Genomic DNA, 21,469 nt, shown 5'->3' with positions numbered 1-21,469 from the left:
TGTAATGTACTCTAGGGCCATTCAGATCACGGTTGTAAAAATATGTACCTCTCACCCTCAAGCCATCTAGAAGAAACTGAGCTCATGAGTTCCATGCTTTTCCCCAGCAGGGTCAGACATCACAATATAGTCACTATCTGCTTGCCATCTAGAATGGATACAGTACAAGGTGTCAAAACCTTTAATACAGTTGTTTCATCTGTGTTGAGCTTTAATAGATTTGTGTCACTTCACCCAAACAAGTCCCTGCCAACGCCTCAGTGGGCAGACAGGGTCAACCAGTTACCCAACCCTCACCAGCTTGCTAGAGGGATGGGTGAGGATGGTTTCATGTGCTGCTCAGTGAAAGCAGGCAGAGAAAGATGTTAGGTAAATACTTGAGTAAATCCAGGCCATAATGGATGGATGGCATCGGATGAAATTGACTGACAATTTTCCTTCCCCAAAAAATGAAATCGAAAGCGGCCACTTAAGTCAATATTTAGAAGGCTGTGTTCGACATGACAGCTGGTATTGTTTCCAGTACAGACAGGCCCCTCCCTCCTTTAGGTAAAGTATTACATCCACAGCAGAAGAACCAATGACTCAAAACTAAAACGGTTATGACAGCCGCCATACCAGCTGAGAGCCTTTCCTAGCATTGCACAGACACCTGCAAAACCGATGGGGGTGACATGTGCACATTTGCCTCGGCATTTAGACAACGAATTAGGTATATGCAGTTACCCATCTGGTCAATTTTAGGGAAATTCAGCTTAGTGGCAGGTCAGACAGTACCCATTATCACTGACAAATGTGGAGGTTGTTTAATCATTGATTGTGTCACTCCAGTCTCCTTTAACCCCTGATTTACATAAGGTACATCAATAGGCTGACAATGTCACCATAGCACAAGCAGGGGGGGTGTTATATTGAGTTGCTAGATGAGATAGCTCTGAACTCCTTGCCATTTGCAAAAAATAAATAGCTCTAGAGGAAGTCTTTAAATCCAACAGTACTATTACATTGATTTGGCATAACTGCACATCTCAATCCCCAGTATTAACAGGTGCGGTGTAGTCAAGCATAAGCATTCACTAATTTAAGCTATTGACAATGTTCATAGATTCTGCTAGACAGAAGATTACCACTCCTGAGCGTTCAGCCATTTACCTGATGTTGAAGTAAAGCATTCACTGAAATTCATGTAATGGTGTAAAAAAAAGACAACACGATATGTATTTTTGGTTTTTAATCGAAAGGCCATGCCTCCCAGTTAAGATCTTAACATATCACTTTAAATGGTACAGGTGGGACAAAACAATACATCTGCAAGAACTAGTACAAAATAAGACTAAACATCACTGAGGAATGTAMCAAATTAAATAAGTAAAAGAAAGCAAAACTGTGCACCATCACTATTGCTGCACTGCAGGACCCCCCCCCCCCACAAGGACTTGATAGAGGTTTAAAAAAATCAATTGAACCCTGTGTAAAAAATTTAACAGTACAATTTTGGATAGAGTATAGGACTAAACAAGACAAAAAAGCAATAAGTTACCATCTTTACTTTCATGTGGATGTTTACTGTGGGAATTGAGGGGGCATTGAGTAAGGCACCATGGGCTGTGGCGCTTGTTGCTGCGTGAAGGGGAACTGTTGATGGCTCATGCCATTCTGTGTACCTCCCTGGTTGGCACTAAACTGTGGGGCCTGGAAGTTCTGCGTTGGGAACGCCCCGGCCTGGCTGGTACCATAGTTTGACTGGCCGTTGCTGCCGTAGCCGCCAAAACCATTGCCGCTTTTGTCAAAGCCACTTGCCCCATAGCCTCCACTCTGTGAATTTGTGCCAAAGACCTTCTTTGGTCCACTGTCAAAACCTCTATCGTTTTCCCTGTCCCTAAAGCTACTGAAGTCACGCCTGCCCCCGGAGGAGTACCTGTCCCGGCGGTCATCCCTAAATCCACTACCACCTCTGCCTCCCCTTGAATGACCTGAAAGGAAMAACAAGAACAAATTAGAATGGACTTTCATGCTAGTTTGAGTGATATGAAATGGGTACATGGGAAAACACTGTAGGGGGTAAATAAATGGCTAACACAAAAATGAATCAAGATCCCATAGCTTTGACTGTGCCAAACCAATCCACGTCAACAAAAAAAGGGGGAAAAAAATGGCTGCAGCTGAACCACAGTTCCTGTATCTCACCAATTAGATTTACCTCCTCTGTCCGCCATCTGGAGGAGTTTAGGGTTGATGGCCTGGTTGGCCTCACGGAGCACRGCAACGAGGTCGCTGGCCTGCCTCATGTTGTTGGGGGTGAAGAAGGTGTAGGCTGTGCCAGTCTTTTGGCTCCGGGCAGTTCTGCCGATGCGGTGGATATAGTCCTCAGAGTTGTTGGGGTAGTCAAAGTTGATGACAAATTTCACATCTTCAACATCTGTAGGATGTGTTGCAGTGTGGCAACAAAAAAAAAAAGCAGAGGGAGCGCACAAAGATGCACACCACAACAGCCAGACCAAAAGAGCAAAGTTAGTACAACCATTCACTGGATGTAGCTGGGTTTTCCACTAGGCTGTAAAGAATAGCATTAGACAACTTCAGAAAGACTAAATCTGTGGGGATACTACGGTGGGAAGAGAGAAACGATGCACACTCCAAATGCTTCCAATCCAGATAACCTCTCAATTAATTCTCAACAGCCCCCACCCCTAAACAAGGATCAGAAGTCTTACCATAAAGGAGTATGCATTCACTAGTCCATTCCCATTGCAGAAAACCCCCAACACAATGCCAAGTGACTGCAGGGTGCTTCTACACAGTAAGGCCACTATGCGCACTGTTGCCTCATGTGCCAAAACAAGGACCATATGATGATAACGAAGGCCCTTTCTTCCCACACACCCATAAGAAGACCATAACCAATTGGGGAAAGCTAAAAGATGGAGCAACTTACTCCTGTGACCCATAACAAAAGTACCCCCAGTCTCATCAAGAACCAGTGTTCACGTGATCAAATGTCTCTCGTTGGCAGGTCTCGACATGACTTGAAACGCAGGTGAGGGAGGAGTGCGAGCTTGGATTTTGTCCCCAGCCAACTGACATGACCCACTGACACTAAGCGCCAGTAGCCATATCATTACAGAGGTGAACGTGTAATTGGACTTACAACTGCTCTCAAAACAGAAGTTTAGGAAACTGCCACATTTGTCAAACATGTTTGAGAAAAGCTACACCTTCCAGAACTCGATGACTTGCAATACAATGCCCAAACCGACATGCAAGACATGGAAACAGCAGAGCCTGGTGGAGCCATGAGCTTGGGTGTGAAGCAGTCCAAACCGATGCCAGAGAACAGCTGCATTTACAGGGGTGCAGCGGCTAACCCTCATTTAGGCCCCCCTTTGGGCAGCCCAGCGTGATAGTCAGCACTCAGGCCCCGCCACCTCTGTATGTGACTGGGTGATGTCCCAGTCAGGACACCTCCAAGAGTCCTCCTTCCCCCTCTGGAGACCTGGGCGTGTCATGCCAAGGCCCTGCCTCAAAAGACCGCTCCTTCAGATAGGGGAGAAACTCAGAAGGCAGAAGTTACAGAAAGAACCACTTTCTCAGAAAAAAAGTTGGTACAAGGGACCAAGGACAGAATGAAACTAACCTAGACCCCTGGAAGCGACGTCTGTGGCAATGAGAATTGGAGCCTTTCCGAACTTGAACTCTGAAAAAAGGAAAGGAAATTGATAGCTGGACATAAGAGGTTGTCTCATACTAAATTGTTCTTGTGATAAAACTCACCATTGAGCACCCAGTCCCTCTCCTGCTGGCTCTTGTCTCCATGGATGCCCATTGCTGGCCAACTAAAAGGAGCAAGTGTCAATTAAGTCCAGTAAAACACATGAGTACCGAGTTTAAAGAACGAAGTATTGATGCCACTTACCCATCCCGCCTCATCCTCCTAGTGATCTCATCACATCGCCTCTTGGTCTCTGTAAAGATTATGGTCTTGTTCTCCTTCTCACTCATGATCTCCTCAAGTAGGCGGAGGAGTCTGGAAGGGGAAGGCCGGGAAGCATTCAATTAGTGACTAAACAAAAGCGTCTAAGTCATATTTTCCACCCATTACATATACAGTACAGAAATACCACAGGACTCACTTGTCTTCCTTCTCGCCATCATTGCAAACATCCACGATCTGCAAGATGTTGTGGTTGGCACTCAGCTGCAGAGCTCCCACATTGATCTGGACGTAGTCCTTCAGGAAGTCCTCTGCCAGCTGGCGCACCTCTTTGGGCCAGGTGGCACTCCACATCAGAGTCTGTCGGTCAGGCTGGAGAGAAGGAAGGTGTCAGAATTTTCCCTTCGCTGTACCAAGTGAGATCAGTAGACTATTAGCACATTAATGCATCACAACAGAACTCACTCGGATTTGGTCCACAATTTTTCGGATTTGTGGTTCGAAACCCATGTCGAGCATTCGGTCAGCCTCATCCAGGACCAGGTAAGTGCATCTGCGCATGTTGGTCTTTCCTGCCTCCAGGAAGTCAATAAGCCTGCCAGGTGTGGCAATGCAAATCTCCACACCTATAATAAACAATCTTGAGCACCAAATTCCATAGACTCAAATCAGCCAAATACATAGAGTGGTTGTGGAACTTACCTCTATCCAGGTCACGGAGCTGAGGCCCTTTGGGCGCRCCCCCATAAACGCAGACAGACTTCAGGCGAGAAGCTCTGCCATACTCTGCCGCCACCTGCTGGACCTGCTGAGCCAGCTCACGGGTAGGGGCAAGCACTAAGCACTGAAAGAAAGATTGGACCATAAATCCATGTTGGGTGGATGCGAGATTAGATACAAGTCTGAATATCCATGGGTACTTACAATAGGGCCATCTCCACGTTCCAGGAAAGGCTGGTGGTTAATGTGCACGATTGCAGGCAACAAGTACTGCAAAAAGAAAAATTACATTGCATTACAATAAAGAAAAACACTATCAGTCCTCTTATTTTTAAGAGCCATTCTAAGTTGCTGGAATAGTCATCAAGGCTAAGATTCTCACACTTACCGAGAGAGTTTTCCCAGAGCCTGTCTGTGCAATGCCAACCATGTCCTTGCCACTCAACGCCAGTGGCCAACCCTGTGCTTGGATCGGTGTTGGTTCTGACCATCCTGCTTTGTTAATGACATCCATAACGTAGGCTGTGGAAAAAGGGGGTTGTACATGAAAACAAACCCAGATTGAAGACAAGTCTGGAACAAAAATAAATATTTCAACTGAATGTGTCAGATATTAGTGGATGTGCATACTTGGAAAACTGGCTTCATGGAACTTCATAATTGGATTAGGGCAGTCCCTCCCCTTCACAGTAACAGCTTTAGTACTTCTGTACTGTGTAACCTCTTGCTGCAATGACAAACATGTAGAGACTCAGATCAATTGGCATGGCAATGCAAAACTACACCAAATGGCCATTGGTGATATGGGGAAAAAATGAACCTATGTAAGAACACATGAAAATTGTAACATTTACAGAAAATTCAGCTGCATCTGGATTTTGAGCACTGGATTACATACCGGAGATCTCCGAGTAACATCGGGGTGCTCTTGGTAAAAGTTCTTGTCAAATTTAGAGAGTTCGTCAAGGTTCCAGTGCTTCTTGCGCAGTCTATCACCGGGATTACCAAACTTCCCCCCACCACCACCACCTCCTCCTCTTCCGCCGCCTCCAAAACGAGGTGGTCCGCTGCCATAACTGGGGAAATGGATGGTCTAATGTTAGTCACGCCAACCAATGTAAAAGAGATGTAGGTTACCTGTGGATAAACTCGCTTGAGTAAATACAATCAAAGAAAAGTACATTTTAGATTTAACAGAACTAGCAGTCAGCGTGTAACTAATTAAACATTACCCCAACTTCAATACAATGCAGAAGCTACTGCCAGCGTTTCAACAAACTAGAAGAAATGCTTGGCTTATTGGACTCTGATTCACGTTAAAAAAAAACAGCAATCTTCAACATATATCCAGCACAGGAACAATGAAAAAAAAAAAAMCGGCCGGCATTTTGTATCCGCATTCAATAATGCCACATGGCGTACAAATATATTTAGTCGGCTAGTTTACCGGTTATCGGACATTTGCTGTACGATGAGGCACAATGTTAATGTTAAGATTAACGTTATGAAAATGTGACAACGTGAATTAAAAAATTACAACCGCGGACTAGCTTGTTCGTATTTTAATAAACAGGCCTCCAGCTAAGACTTTTCGGATTCAGATCAGGCCTCTTACTAGTTTCATGACGAAACGAGGCCTTTACAAAAACGTTGGTCCTTTCTGATTCTGAATACATTTCGATAGGTAACATTAAAAGTTTTAAAAAACGGCAGTCTGAGTAAAAAAATAAAATACGAAATATACCTAGCTAGCTAAACGAATAGGCTAGCTACCGTTATCCCGTGCGTCATGTCAGCCATTTCTGGCGAGACAACGAGGTGTTAAATTCGCCTAAAATTAATTCAAACACTTACCCTCTATCTCTACCACGATCTCTGTCGGAAAATCCAGGCATCTTGTAAACAAATTGTATAAATAAAAACGATAAATAAACTACGCCTGAAAATCCGATATCAAACGCGAACTGCCGTGATGATGCTGAAATGCCGGTGAACTAAAAAAAGAGATTCGGCTTTTATTGCATGAGGAAGTGTCACGGTCTGAGTGAAGTATTAATCCGCCATGAACTGACTACACCGCAGCACATTGCATAACGTCACATTCAAAGCTATTTGGAAGGAACACGTGCATATTTTGCGTCTATGTTCCGAAAATGTTGTGAAATGGAGGAGGTAATTTTGTCGCAATGTGTTTATAATGTTGAAGGCGCCTTATAGATAAAGTATCTGTATCCCATATGGAAATCTATTATATAAAAAAAGGTTTTGAAACATAAGCTATGCCAAATTAAATCTCTAATACGACAGAATGCTATTGTGTACAACTTGTGGAATTTAGCTAGGTATTAGTATTATTGTCAATGTATCACATTTTATCAGGTGTGTCACAATAACCACGTTTCCATCTAGTTTTATACTTGTAAATTCATACCGTATTAACAGCTGTGACATAAATGCCGACGGTGTGTCAGTAAAATGATTTATGTGAGAAATTCACGCGACGATATGGTATGACTCGGGAAACCATTCAGTTTATTGGGCTACATTTGAAATCAATTATTATGAACTTCACAGGTTGGTAAAAGTTCACGGTGATCTTGATGCTCATTTCCAATCAATATTGAGGGTCTAATTCTGGTGACATGATGATCGATGCTTGACTGCCGTTTGACAAACAAATTCTCGCTTTTAGGTGTATCAGAGCGATATATTTACACATAGCTCTCTGGGTGTTTCACTTGGGATTATTTAATGAAACCTGTTGGCGAAAGCATATGTACAAAAAAAAMCAGTTGTGATCCGGTTGCTTTCCTTTTACCATAAGTGACGTCAGTGCTCAAAGAAAGCACATCCAGTAAAAAAAATTATGGCTAGATGGCAGTCTCAAACTAGTGCAGTCGATATGCAGGAACATCTCCCTAAAATTAGAGTTCTGCTGAGTACTTTAGCGTAAAATATGGTAGACCTAAAGCCACTTAATCAGGTTATGTTTTTAATGAATAATAGACTGTAAAGGGTTTTTGGAAATTGGAAAAGCTGCTCTGTAATGTGAAAATGTTGATTTACAGTAAAAGGTCCCTAACCTCAGAACTTGTTAGTGTAGTTCTGGGTCAGATGTCTATATATTTTTTCACTAAAATGCCTTTAATAGGCTACTGCCGTTAATTACAGTGCCTTCGGAAAGTATTCACCAATGGTGACTCTAAAACAGTTACTGAGTTTAATGTCTGTGATAGAAAACTGAGGATCGACCAACAACATTGTAGTTACTCTACAATACTAACCTAATTGACAGAGTGAAAAGAAGAAATCCTGTACAGAATACAAATATTCGGAAACCTGCATCCTGTTTGCAATAAGGCACTAAAGTAAAACTGCAAAAAAAGTGGCATAGAAATTCACTTTTTGTCCTGAATACAAGCATTATGTTTGTGGCAAATCAAACAAATCCCATTTCTATCACAGCCAGTAAACTCTGTAACTGTTTTAAAATAAGCATTGGCCTCATGGTGAAATCTCTGAGTGGTTTCCTTCCTCTCCGGCAACTGAGGGTGCATTGATACCGCATCCAAAGGAATATTCAGTGTCTGCTTTTTTTATTTTCACCCATCTACTTATTTATGAGGCATTGGAAAATCTCCCTGGTCTTTGTGGTTTAATCTGTGCTGAAATGCACTTCTCGACTGAGGGACCTTACATATAATTGTATGAAGAGGAGGAAGGGAAGCGCTACTAAGGTACACTATAGTATATTTTGGTAGATAGAGGGCTGTCTCTTATACACATCTAGATGTGTATAAGAGACAGGTTACAATATCAATGTCTCATCCTACACCTCAATGTCAAATTGGAATTATATTTGTAAAAATGTCTACAAACAAAATTGCACTTTGACATTATGGGTAATTGTGTGTAGATCAGTAACACAAAATCTAATGTCTGTCTCTTATACACATCTAGATGTGTATAAGAGACAGGAGTTAGTCGGTGGATTCTATTATGTGACTTGTTAAGCACATTTTTACTCCTGAACTTATTTGGGGTTGCCATAACAAATACTTATTGGCTCCAAACATTTCAGCTTTTCATTTGTAAAAATGTCTACAAACAAAATTGCACTTTGACATTATGGGTAATTGTGTGTAGATCAGTAACACAAAATCTAAATTGAATCCATTTTAAATTCAGTCTGTAAAACACAACAAAATGTGGAAAAAGTCAAAGGGTGTGAATACTTTCTGAAGGCACTGTATGTGATCAAGTTTAATATGCAGAGTGGTGTACCACTGATTGGATCTACGAAATAACATCAATGTCAAGGTTGGCTGTAGGCTACCACAGAAACAATCTGTTTAGGCCTATACAGTCCATCACACTACCAAAAATTACCTTATGTATGCCCATTCCTTTGTCTGAGCAAATAGATACTGATACCCCAAGCCCCCTCCTATCACCACCATCATCATTGATGAAAGCACTTCAGTTCACGCCTCTGCTGCTCAGGACATGCCAGACTCATTCTAATTCAAATAAATGCTCAAATTAAAATGAAAAGCTTTACAGCTCCCACTTTGTCAAGATTTAAAAGCTGGTTAAAGGATGACATAAAACATACTAGTGTGCTATAATACTTCATCTTCAAGTAAACACGGCCCTAAACTGACCTGTTTATTGTATCCTGGTAATCAAACTAGTGTAGTATTGTAATAACAGCCGTTACTCCAGATTTTGTTTAACATTTCCTGCTCTTATACTGTATATAAAATGCCCAATGTCATCTTTCTCATTTCCAAAGTAACCCTTCTCTTATCCCCTTTCCTGATTTGAAGTCAGAGACCCGTTAGCAGACAATACTCTTCATGTACTACGCTATTCTCAATTACAGTTGCTAAGGAAAATAACCTCTCCCTCAACGTCAACAAAACAAAGGAACTGATTGTGGAATTTCCTTCCAGCTGGTGGTGAAGACAGCCCAGTACATCATTGGGACCGTGCTTACACCCAACCAGGACATTACTCTAAACGGTGCCGGAGGAAGGCACGCTGCATCATCAAGGACCCACACACCCAAACCACGAGTTGTTCTCTCCCTTACCGTCAAGGAGACGGTATCGGAGCATTAGGTTTGATACCAACAGGCTCAGATACCGTTTCTATCTACAAGCCATCAGACTGCTGAACACTTGAACTGGACTGATCACCTGCTGATTCTCTGCACCTTAGCACACATCACAACTGCTGCTACCAGGCTCTTATAATGCTGCTCAAATTATACACTTGCAATTTATACACACCCGAGTCAATACTTTGTAGAAGCACTTTTGGTGGCGCTTACAGCTTTGAGTCGTCGTAGGTATGTCTCGATCATCTTTGCACATCTGGATTTGGGGATTTTCTCCCATTCTTCCTTGCAGATTTTCTCACGTTTTGTTAAGTTAGATGGGGAGTGGCAGTGAACAGCAATCTTCAAGTCTTTCCACAGATTTTCAATGGGATTCAAGTCAGAGCTTTGTCTGGCCACTGAAGGACTTTCACATTCTTGTTTGGAAGCCATTTCAGTGTTGCATTGGCTGTCCTGTTGGAACGTAAATCATTGCCCCAGTCTAAGGTCATTTAGACTCTGAAGAAGGTACTTATCAAGGATTTGCCTGTATTTTGCTCCATTCATTGTTCACTCTATCCTTACAAGTCTCCCAGTCCCTGCCATTAAAAAGCATCCCCATAGCATGATGCTGCCACCACCATGCTTCACGGTAGGGATGGTGTTAGATTGGTGTTGAGCTGTGCCTGGTTCTCTAGACATAGCGCTTTGCATTCAGGCCAAAGTGTTAAATTCTTGTCTCATCAGACTACAGAATCTTTTGCCTTATGCTCTCAGAATCTTTCACATGCCTTTTTGCAAACTCCAGACATGCTGTCATGTCCCTTTTTATAATATAATATACTGTAAATAATATATACTGAACAAAAATATAAACACAAGATGCAAAGTGTTGGTCCCATGTTTCATGAGCTGAAATAAAAAATATTCCAGAAATGTTCCATATGTACAAAAAGCTTATTTCTCTCAAATTTTCTGCACAAATCCCTGTTAGTGAGCATTTCTCCTTTGCCAAGAAAATCTATCCACCTGACAGGTGTGGCATATCATGAAGCTGATTAAACAGCAGGATCATTACACAGGTGCACCTTGCGCTGGGGACAAAAGGCCACTAAAATGTAGTTTTGTCACAATTGGCATGCTGACTGCAGGAATGTCCAACAGAGCTGTTGAGAATTGAGAGAGAATTGAATGTTCATTTCTACCATAAGCCGCCTCCAATGTAATTTTAGAGAATTTAGCAGTACATCCAACCAGCCTCACAACTGTAGACCAGGTTTAACCACGCCAGCCCAGGACCTCCACATCTGGCTTCTTCACCTGTAGGATCGTCTGAGGGGGTGGTGCTGATAAGTATTTCTGTCTGTAATGAAGCCCATTTTGTGGGGAAAAACTCATTCTAATTGGCTGGGCCTGGCTCCCTGTCATGTTTAATGTATAGATTAGTGCCTAATGAATTTATTTAAATTGACAGATTTCCTTCTATGAACTGTAACTCAGTAACATCTTTGAAATTGTTGCATGCTGTTTATATTTTTGTTCAGTATAATATTATATCTCAGGAGGAACCCTTCCATAAAGCCCAGATTCATGAATTGCTGTAGACTGTTGCCCTTCTGGCAGGTTCTCCCATCTCAGCCACGGAACTCTGCAGTTCTGTTAGTGGTCATTGGGGTTCTTAGCCACCTCCCTGACCAAGGTCCTTCTTGCCTGATTGCTCAGTTTGGTCAGACGACCAGCTCTATATTTTCTAAATTTCCAATGATAGAGACCATTGTGCTCTTAGAAACTTTTAACACTCTAGAAATTGTTTTATACCCTTCCCCAGATATATTCCTCATCACAATTCTATCTTGGAGATAAAAGGACAGTTCCTTGGACTTCAGGATATAGTTTCTGCTCTGACATGCACTGTCAACTGTGGGACCTTATATAGACAGGTGTGTTTCTTTCTAAATCATGTCCAAACAATTGAATTTGCCACACGTGGACTCCAATCCAGTTGTAGTGACGTCAATGATGATCAAAGGAAATTGAATGCACAGGAGCTCAAATTGAGCTCCTGAATACTGCGAAATTCTGCCCAAATCCTTTGAAAGCCCCCAAAATCTCTCACATACACAGACAAAAGGCACCGCCACATACAAGGTGCCTCATATTATTTGACAAAGGCAAGTTTAATTAGACCTAAATTACACACAAAAATAAAATACTCTTACAAAAATGATAGTGTTAAGTACATCTAATTGCATCAGTCAGCTATAAGAGATATAGTCCTGCTCGTGGATCATGCAAAAAAATTAAGCAACAAAAAGCTGCATCTAAAATTTGACTTGTTAATAAAAAGTTCCATTCTTCAGGGAGGCAGCTATGGAGTAATGCAGAGAGATTGTGTAAGAAACAGACTGTCGAGGGATCTTTTTGTGCCTTTTAAAGTAAATGAATATGTTTAGATATAAAATCAATCAGTCCATGACCTATCTGGTAAATAGATAGAAGTCACCTAGTACATACGGCGACAAATAGTTCTGTATGTGTGAAAAAAATAMAAAATTAAGTTAAAGATAAATTACAGGTTGTGTGATCCACATTAATGAACAATAACCTATCACAGTACAAAGCACCATCTGAGGACACGTCACTTTGCATACACCTCTATAAAAGAAAAAGATGAGCAATTCATTTTCAATGTATGCTAACTTTAAGAACAGTCCACGGTCATAGATTGCTAGACAGGCAGCCTTTAAAAAAGAAGAAGAAAACATTCAACAATTTGTTTGAATGAGTAGAAAATAAATATGTTCTCCCCCAAACCCATACTTGTAGAGCTAGGTTCAGGTGAGTAGATTTAGGGGGTTCATCTCATTCATTCAGATTTAATTTATAGCCAATATGGAGATATAGAACCCCAACTATCACATGTCAATGTCTACTGTTGGGTTACAATACATATGACAAATGTGGACTTTATAGCCACTCAACATAATGTACTGTATAAGTCATTCAACCATTACAGAGGAAAAGGTTTTGTATCTGACCACGTCAGCTCCCAAATAATACAACAACTAATATGACATCTCCTGAGAATGTGGCTTGAGGTCTGAGTGATGTTTGTTCAATTCATTGCAACTTTTTGTATGTTATTTGCTATGCGCCCATCTCAGCCCCAKGTATAAGACTGGTTGCCAATATCTTGAAAGAATTGAGCAAACTGCTGTCTTATTTAGCACCAGAAGACCATAACCGGAAGGTAGTAGTAGTTATTTGCCAGAATGACAAGAGTAGCACTTACAAAAGATGTGTGTAATCTTCACATAACAAAATGCATCAGGGTAGCAGGGACTCTTAGCCATTATTTTGTGGGGACAGAGCAGATCACCATGGTAGAAACAATCATGAAATCATGAGAAAGGCCTATGGAACTCATCATACATACCCCATCACAAGTACCTACTGGATGATGTCACTGGAATTTAAAGGGTCARGTTAATATCTAAATAGTTGAAAAGATTCAGTCAAAAGTATTATGKCACTCAGAGGACTGTGTGTATTAAAGACAACCCACCCTTAAGACCACCTCTCTACTTACGGTGTAGGAAAGAGGCTATGTAAAGATTTCCCCCACAGCAATCTAAGTGTACTTCTTTCAAGCTTAAACAGTAACACTTTTAATATTGGCTTTTTTTTTCTGGAATAATGGCAAAAGCTTTCTGAAATATAACAGAAATAAATTATATATATTATATATAATTTTAGTGTTTCTTTTTTAAATTTTCCCATTATATAAAAATAACACCATTCAAGCTATTTATTTAAATTTCCAAACAAGCTTAGATGTCAGACATGTGACACTGGTTTCTGGGAATGGAGCGCTGAAAACCAGCCCGCTTTCTTTGGACAGGGTCGTTGACAATGGGGCCCTGCATGTCTTTCTCCATAAGGTCAAGTTCTGAACATGTGCTCCAAAGTCCAGCCTCTGAGTGAAGATAGATGCCCCAAGAGTCCTCTGTAGTAGAAAAGGACTCAGTCACCAGGGGGTGCTAAGGAGCCTTCATGCTCCCTTCAGTCCCTGCCTCCAAACATACCAAGCACCATTCAGTGTTGTTGGTAACCRTGGGTAACAATGTACTCCATCAAACCAGTGATACCWGTCTTGTTTATGTGGCCAATGTTTTGTTTAGTTGTGGACTTCMTGTTCTGCTTGGTAAGATGGTGCGTAGCTACATGGAATACTGACTATTTTTTATAATGCTAAAACTAAACTTATTAAAAAAAGGAAGAGCCAGCCATTTTTGCAGTTCCACAAGTTAGTAAATAGTCTGAGTTATTAGCAGCTGAAAATGTTTGTTTTTAAAAGAGGGGGGTGAGGGGAAACCCCTAGACAGACGAGACTGCTCGCTCAGGTCTCCTCTGCCACCCCCCCTCGGCCTGGCCACATGTCCCTATTGTGGGCGAGAGAGTCCTTGGGCCACTGGACCACAGACGCCCCTTCCCCTGGGTGAACTGGATGGTGGGKTCTGACTATGGTCGAGTTCCTCCACTCCTTGTTCCTGCCGACCCCTGCGTCAGCAGCGTCTCACTCCACAGCAAAGCCACACGTCTCCTCGATAGCAGTGAGCAGCTTGTCATACAGCTTGTCATAGTTCTCGTAGGGAGGAATGTCGACCCGGTTGAAGCTGAACAAACAGAGKGMAAGAGAGACTTGARCMTGAGCCTTTGGTATTAGGACCTCWCTATGTTCATGGTTAACATATACATGGGTGGAAACCTAAACCTAAAGCATGATGTTGATATATCAAARTGCCCTTCCCAGCTTTGACAAARGCATASATTGTTCCTGAAGGGCAAGCTGCAGGGTCAGAGCAGACAGACACTCACCAGGTGTGGGCTTTGGGCAGGTTGTTGGAGCTGGCATCGATCTGGTGGATGGTGAAGAGTCGTGGGCCTGCAGCACCTGTAACATATCAACAGTTACTGTGAAGCACAAYGGCAGAGCACACTTCACTCACACACAAAAGACAKTACTGTACTGGACAGCTTKCTCARCACTCTGCGGCGCCAAGTGTGGGCACTAAGAGCACTGGGTTTGTGTATGTTGTCATCGGCCTGCGCGGACCTTGGTATTGAGACCAGCAGCAGCGATGGTCCTGTTATGTAACATGGAAGAGCAGAGTGAAGCGGCATGTCAGACAGGAAGAGCAGTGGATCACAGTGTGTTCTGCACGCCTGGGTGCTCTCTGGGCATCCTGTCTGACAGACTGGACCCACTGAACTACTGGACTGCTCAGCCTGCTCTGCATAGAGGGTTCAGCTCAGGCAACAACAACAACACACTCTGAGGCCTGCTGAGCTGCCTCGGGGAACAGTAGAGTATAATACAAACAACCCTCACCCATCTCCCTCTGGCATAAACATTCRTTACGCTGTCATAACAAATGTTATAAGCCGTCATAACAATCAATATTACATGCCTATAGGGGGTGGACAAGGGCTAGCTAGCAAGCAACTCTCCCAGTGAAGCGCAGTGAAACACTGAGAACCTAACTATGTAGCTACTGTACATGTCCCAGGAGGGTGAGYGCTGTGAGGGTACCTTGGAGGGCTTTGAAGCCTTGCAGGGGGACCCTGGAGGAGCCAGTGACAAACTGCAGCAACCTGGCCCGGCGCTCCTCATCGTACGACTCCACRGCCTTCCAGAACCACTTGACGATGTTGGTGTCGGTGGTGCAGTGCTTCAGCCGCGTGTTGGACTTCCAGTCGTTGATGTCGATCTTACCAAGGCCACACACTATGAGCTGAGGTGGAGAGAGGGAGAGAGTGAAATGAAAGTCAAAGGGAAACTGTAGGGAGGAAATGGATGGGGAAAATGCTGATGTCTGGGAGAATGCTGTCCTTTTTTAAAGGATGGACAGTAAAGATAAGTACTGCTAGTCTGAGGGATGTGTCTCATTCATACCTCCAGCTCTTTCTCGTCRAAGGCCTTGAGGAGGTGCTGGGAGATGACCTCGTTGAAGCCCTTCTGCAGGGCCAGGAACTGAGCCTCGATGCCTCGCAGGAAACGCCAGTTCACATACAGCCTGTAGGGARYGAGGGAGAGGGAAAGAGAGMGTCAGAGATCGATGATTCATACTGGAACGTGAAGGCAAAGCCATGATTCTGAGCCTCTTTGAGGGGTATAGCAAAGCCTTTCACATSTACTTYACTCCCTGATCCTAGGTCAGTTAACTGTGGCTGGTCACTTGCMGCWAAGCTCATCTGAAATCCAAACAGTATCTCCTCCCTGCTGGGCTTGACTGTCGACTGCTAGACCAACCCTCTTCCTGTGTGGTGAGGAGGGGTCGGTGGGGGAGTACTCACCTGACATACTCCTTCTTGGTGTCCTGGGTGACCTGGATGATTTTGCCGTTGGGTTTGAGTTCGTGCTGGATGATCTCCCCGTAGGCATTGTGCTCCACACAGAAGGTGTGGTCCAACACRCCTGTGATGTCATTGTCCCTGAGAGGTGAGAGAGACGGACAGGGGGGTTAGAGAGAGATGGTGCTGGGGGAGGGGGAATGTTAATGTATGTATGGCTCAAAGTTCAGTTGAAGAGCTCATCATGTGTAGCTACATGATCATGAGTGGTTATTTTAKGGACTTTAAAAGTACACCAGTAGATGTTATAGTTCAAATACACCAAATTATCACCCGATGAATTAAAATGAGCCATTACCAACTATTATCATTAAAAACCATGTTAATCTCTGTGTGCGCATCTTGGTCTGTGTGAGGATGTTGTTCCCATTTCCTTCCTACTCACAGGATCCAGACCAGGCTGTTGTGGAGGTCTGGGTCCACTGAYTCCATGTCGTCCAGGGTGATGGGTTTCCCCAGCAGCTGTTTGTAGAAGGGCAGGGTGAAGCCCCCGTCTATGTAGTGGCCGTGGAACACCGCCATGCCCATGATACGACCCACAAAGTGGAAGTAGGACAGGTGYTCCTGGGGAGGGGGACAGAAACACCTTTAGTCCTCTTAAACACTTCATAGTACATCCATTTAGCATGGCATCTCCCAGTCTTCAGAGAATTACCAAGATTGAGCAACTCAAGGCAGAATCCTAACTTAAGATGCATGCATGCAACTCAAACGTTTTCTTAAGTCATGCATTGATGTCGATGGGAGATTTGAGCTATAGCTCAGATTTCCTCACGCATGTCTTAAGTTAGGATTGGGCCTTTGGTAAATAATAAATACCTGCTATTCTTACAGCTGGGAATTTATTGCAGTGCGTAATCCTAACAAAGGTTAGGACTCAAAAGGTGAGCAGCAGMATCCAAACTATTTGCAGTTGTAAACTATTTCCCTTATGATGGATTTAACAACCAAATGCTATAGAGGCAGTAAAGAGTCTCAACACAGCAATTAAATAGTTGCCTAATTCATCACCAGTCTCCAGGAGATCTAGCATCTAGCATGAGAACAGCTGATAGGGAAATGGAAGGCCAAACAAATAAACAGGCAGAGGAGAGACAGAGGCAGAAAGATTGTGCAAGACTAGAGCATATGAGCGGTCCATGTGACCTGGTCTTTCACATTACAGTGGGGCGGGCTGGTGGCGGCRTCTGGGCCTCTGACTCACCGGGTTGACGGCCGAGTCGGGGTTAATCTGCAGGGTGTAGATGTCATCGCGGGAGTACTGGAACAGGCCGTAGTACGGATTCAGCATCTCATGGGACAGCAGATACAGCCACTCCCTGCACACACAGGAGACACAGAGAGGGACAGATAAAGAGAGACAGACGATGAGAACATCCATTGTGAAATCTCTTGATCCATTTAATATTTTTTCAAGGCAGGGAACATCAATTTCAGAAAGTGAATACTCCATGGCAATTTAAAAAGCAGAAGTATAATTCTCAGATTGGGTGCTTTAAATCAATATTACCCCTTGGGGGCCAACCTTGTTTTCAGCAGATGGTGGCATTCAAATCAAAATCAAATCAAGTGTTATTTGTCACATATTTYCTAAACAACAAGTGTAGACTAACAGTGAAATGCTTACTGATGGGCCCTTCCCAACAACGGAGAGAGAAAAATATAGAACAAATAATAACACGAGGAATAAATACACAACGAGATAACCTGGCTATATGCTTGAGTCAAAAGAGTTGGTGCAAAGAGGGTCAATGCAGATAGTCCGGGTAGCTATTTGGTTAACTAGTTAGTAGACTAATGTCTTGGGGTAGAAGCTGTTCAGGTCCTGTTGGTTCCAGACCTGGTGCATTTACTTCTCTAACACACAATAGAAATCTTCTTTGTTCCATGATGATGCATATTGAGCATAACTTCGTTTTTTCCTCATGCTTTGCTGTGGATTCCTACCTGGCCACTCCTCCGTAGTCCAGCCCCTCCTCCCCTTTAAACTTCACCATCAGTCTCTTCCACAGGTCCTTCGGCCTCATCTTCATCACCTGGCGGTAAGACTCCTGTAACACATACAGAGATACACCTTTGTAACGAACGGGACTGGGATGGAGGACTGCATCCCCAAACTTACCGAGTACTTCCATCAGAGACCATCTGGTAAATACTGTACAGTCCAGGGTCTGTGGCCAGAGGGATGCATCTATCTGCACTGTAACGTCTGTGTGTGAGTGATGCTGGCTCTGGGGACCGAGCCAAAGAATAAACATTCCTGTGCTGTCATTTAGGACCAGCTTGGCTGGCCCCTGCCTGCCTAGCTACGCACTCTCCTCCCCTGCCAAAGTAACCTGAGTGTCCAGTCCACCCTTAATCAAAGCGCATTATCAGGAGGTGGGGGTGATAAGAGGACATTCTCCAACGCGACACATTCCACCAAGCGATCCCGTGAGTCTCACCCCCACTGTCCCAGTCTCAGTGGTTCATGGGAAACGGGGCAGGAATGCAGAGCATGAGTCTGGCCAAGCCCGGCTTGTCTGCCTGTCCTAAACATGCAAACCAAAGACCTGTGCAATTCCAAATGGCTTCAAGCTGAAGACAAAAAAAAACAAAGAAAAGAAGGAACTGTCCTGAAACAATGATGAGAAACACCCCATGTTCCTCGCCAGAGGGGGCTTCTGTAGAACATTAAACACCAGTGTTTTAGTAACAAACTTTCCCCCTGGTACTCAAGAGTCTGGGATCATTACACCCCACTCTGGGTTGTGCGTTCACCCCACATGCCGAGAGCTGCAGACACAGGCCCACAATGTCCAGCACATTCCAAGTATCGGGACAGTCTCATTAAAAGTGGATTGTGAGAATGACAGTAAACAGACAGAACAGAAGAGTGGAACAATAACACCGCTTTCCCCCAGAGCTGGTCCACCGTGCCCTCCAGTTACACTGAGGATGTGTCAGCGGTGACACCAGAGCTGGTCCACCGTGCCTCCAGTTACACTGAGGATGTGTCAGCGGTGACACCAGAGCTGGTCCACCGTGCCCTCCAGTTACACTGAGGATGTGTCAGCAGTGACACCAGAGAAATAAGGCCTCTTATCTTTAATAGAATGTACACACTGAGACAGCTTGACAGTCCACCAGCTGACACTTGCCCACACAGTCGTATTTCTAACAGCTCGGCGTGTCCAGAAAAGCGATGAAGTTATGTCTAGCCTTAAAATCCACCCCCATCTCCCTTTCGTGTTGAGATCAGCCAACAAAAATGTCTTCCTTCAGATAACAGACAAGCTGTTCCAGCACAATTCCATCACATATTTTACGAGGTCATGTAGTCTGTTGCAGGTGTTGTTGCTCTGATGAGGCTCCCCACCTCCCAAACTAGAAAACCTCCCCCACTGAGGAGTGCACTTCACAAAAGCCTGATTTCAAATAAGAGTCTGCTTTGGATATGAACAAACTCTCTTCACACATCATAGATAATAGCATGGTGGATAACGCCGTGACAGAACATGACGAGCAACGACCTTGAGAGGAGAGGGAAGTAGAGGATGGAAAACCATTGCTTGAGGTTTGAAAGTGAGGTAAACTATCTGGATATATAATAAACTTTTACAAGTGTATGAAGAGTGAGGAAAATGTCCAGAGTTGAACTTTCCTCAGGATCGGGATAGACAACCTCTTCAGTAATACTAATTAAAGACTCAATAATGCTGGTTGTGTTCAAGAACTGAGGAATAACACTAATTCGACGCGGTCTCACCTCAAAGATCTCCTCGCGGACACCTCTATGCGGCAGTGTCCTGCCTGGGGCTGCTGCTGGACAGCTCCTGGCGGAGGATCTTCAGCTTCTGCACCAGGTCCTCTTGTACTTGGGCACCGTGAGGCACTCGGCCTCCTCTGGCAGATTACCTGGAGACACCAGTGCCTGCTGGCCTGCTCCTTCAGCTGGTTCTGACGGCTGGGGATGGAGAAAAAAGAAGAGATGGAGAGGGAAAGATCATTGTTGAGACTTGGGGTCGGAACACGTACAGGTACACAAAAATAAAACACAAAAAATTAAAATAGAAACCCTAAAAACTCCAATAAAGCCAGGCAGGAATTCTGTCTCCCTCCTTTTGCTGACTGGAGAACGAGAGGTAAACACACTGAGGTCATCTGGGAAGCACATCAAGTCAAACAAGCTGCCATGTGCCCACAGACATAGGTGGAGGTGGTATTTCTGAACAAGACACATGAGGGGGCAGAGCCAGAGGTGGTTGTTGTGTCCGTAGGTGCCACATTGTCTGTCTGCTTAACGGACGGAGGTGAGGTGCAGCCAGTGACCCTTCCTCTACGCCCCGCCAGGCTCTCCATACAAACGGCTCTGTCGTACTCTCCTCGTGGGCAACTCCGTGGGCCCCTGCCGTGCTGGGCTCTGCCAGCTCACAGGTGTGTGCCATGCCCCTCCACTCCCCACCTGGCGCTGGACCCACGGTGGTCTCACAGAGAGAGAGACAGCACGGCACAGACAAGAGAAAATAGACAGTTCTACAGGGGGGAAGCAAAATGTGGCTACAAGCAAGAGACATCTGCAAATAGATTCAGTGTCGGTCTCATCTGCACTGAGCAATGAAGGTTCAATGAGGGTGTGTCCATAGACCTCATGTCTTCAGCTTAAATTGTTCAGGAAGGTTCTTTATTTGTTTATTAAACAGGGTGACATTTCAATGCAAGTTCCTTCATAAGAGGAATGTGTTGCTGACTATAGGAACCCAATAAATGAACAACCAAGTTGTGTAGGGTCCCTAACAGCTAAGACGACCACCTCAGTGGGTGGCTGTAACTGTGATAACACATCAGTGCTGTAGAACGGTTAACCTCCAGATCAAAAGACAAGCTATGAGTATGATCTGTGGTGGTAGTGAACGAGGTCCTTGACTCCTGCCCAAATCTCTGGCATGAGAGTGAACTTCTGAACCACGGCAGTGGTGTGGAAGGCTCTTTCTGCTCAGAAACACGCATGCACACACAACAGACACAGAGAGAGAGAGAATCAAAAGGCCTTTATGGCCAGAAATTGAGGATTATTTGCATGCTGGCCTTTTGCACTTTAGTGGGGCATAGTGGCACACTCACCCCTGAGACGAGGTCATAAACACCCAGGCTGTACAGCGGCAACAAGGGTTGTGTGTGTGTGAGTGAGAGAAAAAATGAAGAGAGGTGAGAAGAGAAGGGGGCCAAGAGTGTCGGTAAAAGAAGATGGACCACACATATTCAAATAATCCGCAATATATGCTTCAGACAGGAAAAGTTTCAGAAAGAATCATTTCTGTCTC

At 43.9% G+C, this 21,469-nt stretch overlaps 2 protein-coding genes across 3 annotated transcripts in view; both read right to left on the bottom strand.

Annotated features, from left to right (window-relative positions):
• Window positions 1-1,216: 1,216 nt before the first annotated feature.
• LOC111980349 (probable ATP-dependent RNA helicase DDX5) lies at window positions 1,217-6,654 on the bottom strand. 2 transcript variants are annotated; one of them, XM_024011072.2, is made up of 13 exons: window positions 6,506-6,654; window positions 5,550-5,727; window positions 5,282-5,378; window positions 5,040-5,173; window positions 4,856-4,921; window positions 4,634-4,775; window positions 4,397-4,557; window positions 4,131-4,303; window positions 3,914-4,024; window positions 3,772-3,833; window positions 3,635-3,694; window positions 2,201-2,419; window positions 1,217-1,973 (listed from the first exon to the last, which is right to left on the bottom strand). In XM_024011072.2, exons 1-13 carry the CDS (start codon window positions 6,544-6,546, stop codon window positions 1,564-1,566), a joined length of 1,854 nt encoding a protein of 617 aa, XP_023866840.1. In that variant the 5' UTR covers window positions 6,547-6,654; the 3' UTR covers window positions 1,217-1,563. The 2 variants fall into 2 exon arrangements, with proteins under 2 accessions (XP_023866840.1, XP_023866841.1); XM_024011073.3 differs by having other exon boundaries at window positions 1,417-1,973; window positions 2,188-2,419.
• A 5,240-nt stretch (window positions 6,655-11,894) lies between these two features.
• LOC111980654 (E3 ubiquitin-protein ligase SMURF2-like) overlaps window positions 11,895-21,469 on the bottom strand; it is a gene marked incomplete at its 5' end in the record, with an annotated part of 27,587 nt that continues 18,012 nt past the window's right edge. Inside the window, 13 exon segments of the mRNA XM_070449790.1 lie at window positions 11,895-14,428; window positions 14,631-14,706; window positions 15,346-15,547; window positions 15,709-15,829; window positions 16,110-16,247; window positions 16,552-16,730; window positions 17,371-17,485; window positions 18,114-18,217; window positions 19,915-19,934; window positions 19,937-19,975; window positions 19,978-20,016; window positions 20,019-20,087; window positions 20,090-20,112. Of these exon segments, the coding sequence (XP_070305891.1) occupies window positions 14,329-14,428; window positions 14,631-14,706; window positions 15,346-15,547; window positions 15,709-15,829; window positions 16,110-16,247; window positions 16,552-16,730; window positions 17,371-17,485; window positions 18,114-18,217; window positions 19,915-19,934; window positions 19,937-19,975; window positions 19,978-20,016; window positions 20,019-20,087; window positions 20,090-20,112 (1,225 nt within the window).

Source organism: Salvelinus sp. IW2-2015, linkage group LG20, assembly GCF_002910315.2.
Source record: "Salvelinus sp. IW2-2015 linkage group LG20, ASM291031v2, whole genome shotgun sequence".
NCBI classification, from domain to species: Eukaryota; Metazoa; Chordata; class Actinopteri; order Salmoniformes; family Salmonidae; genus Salvelinus; species Salvelinus sp. IW2-2015.
This window is presented reverse-complemented; position numbering and strand designations above follow the sequence as displayed.